Genomic DNA, 1,376 nt, shown 5'->3' with positions numbered 1-1,376 from the left:
TCTATTGATTGATGACAAAGGAACAATTAAATTGGCTGATTTTGGACTTGCCAGAGCTTTTGGGATACCTATTAGAGTCTATACACATGAGGTAGAAAGATTCTTCCATTTACTTTTTTTTTTTTTTTTTCTTAAAAATATATCACTATTGAATTTCTTTCTGCATTTGTTGTCTAATTCTGGAAAGAAACATTCATGATTTCCTTGCTCCCATTATCAATTTAATGTCTTTCCGTTTTAGATCCACTATTTATTACATGTAATGTGAAGATGAAACTTGCAACCTTTCCATATTTTCCTTTGCCAACTGGTTCAATGTAAAGCTTTGTAAGTAAGGAGGTGCTGGTATAATGTTGCCGAGTGGAGGAGGTTTTCTTTTTATTGCTTACTATGGCAGCTACCTCCTTACTGCAGTTCCCTATGATATTTAATTACTCTTTATGCTCAAATTTTCCAGTTCTTATTACTTTGGTTTCTTTCTCCTAATTGAAATGATAACAAATTGGGTGTAAAGGGGAAAAAATCTGTTTTGTTGCTCAAGAGGTTCTACTGCATATTCACATTTTTAAAAACTCATAACTGACCACCTATTGGATTTGCAGACCTGTAAATTGGGAGGGAGATAATCCATTTTTCTGCAGCAGACCTGCTGGCAGGTATGAGCCTTGCACCACCAAGAAGGCTCGGCCTTTGTGTTAGCAGCAGAACTGCCTTCATTGATGCTTATAAGGGACTAGATTGGTTTCATCAATGTTTTTAATGACTTGACATTTCATGTATTATTTCTAGTAGAAAGAGAATGTTGAATAATAAAATTATTGGAAACATTTCCAAAGATCATTTCCAGATTGAAGTATTATCACATTGCTCATTTGCTATTTTTATCTCCTCCCTTTTATCTAACTTTTTGTGACTTTAAATAAGGATAAGTATCTAATTATCATTTTAAGTATATAAACAATACTTGTACTTTAAATAATATCAACCTTAAGTGTGTATAATCAGGTTTTTTTGTTAAAGATAAGACTCTGTCTTCTTGTTCTTTACTCTGATATGATAAGCCTAGATATGTTTTTGCTTTCCCCCTTAATGAATAGAACTTACTTGCATTTTGTCAACTTGGGATTTGATTGAAAGTTTCCAGAGCCAGTTGGTTTTCCATTCAACAACTGAAAATTTTGTCTTCAATTTAGTGTTTTGTGTATAGTTAACTGAGGATTATGTAAATGAAATCTAACAGTTCATTTAATGCATCCTAACTTTTTTAATTTGTTTTTTCATAGGTAGTGACTCTCTGGTACAGATCTCCAGAAGTATTGCTGGGTTCGGCTCGCTATTCCACTCCAGTTGACATATGGAGCATAGGCACCATATTT

The 1,376-nt window shown here is 33.2% G+C and overlaps 1 protein-coding gene across 1 annotated transcript in view; it reads left to right on the top strand.

Annotated features, from left to right (window-relative positions):
- CDK1 (cyclin-dependent kinase 1) overlaps positions 1–1,376 on the top strand; it is a 26,369-nt gene that overhangs the window by 22,850 nt on the left and 2,143 nt on the right. Inside the window, exon 4 of the mRNA XM_006889060.1 lies at positions 1,284–1,373. Coding sequence (XP_006889122.1) covers positions 1,284–1,373 — 90 coding nt within the window. The remainder of the gene's footprint in view (positions 1–1,283; positions 1,374–1,376) is intronic.

The sequence above is a fragment of the Elephantulus edwardii genome, unplaced genomic scaffold (genome assembly GCF_000299155.1).
Source record: "Elephantulus edwardii isolate Elephantulus edwardi_28Jun2011 unplaced genomic scaffold, EleEdw1.0 scaffold00074, whole genome shotgun sequence".
In the NCBI taxonomy this organism is placed as follows: Eukaryota; Metazoa; Chordata; class Mammalia; order Macroscelidea; family Macroscelididae; genus Elephantulus; species Elephantulus edwardii.
The sequence above is the reverse complement of the archived record's forward strand: the minus strand, read 5'-3'. Positions and strand labels throughout refer to the sequence as shown.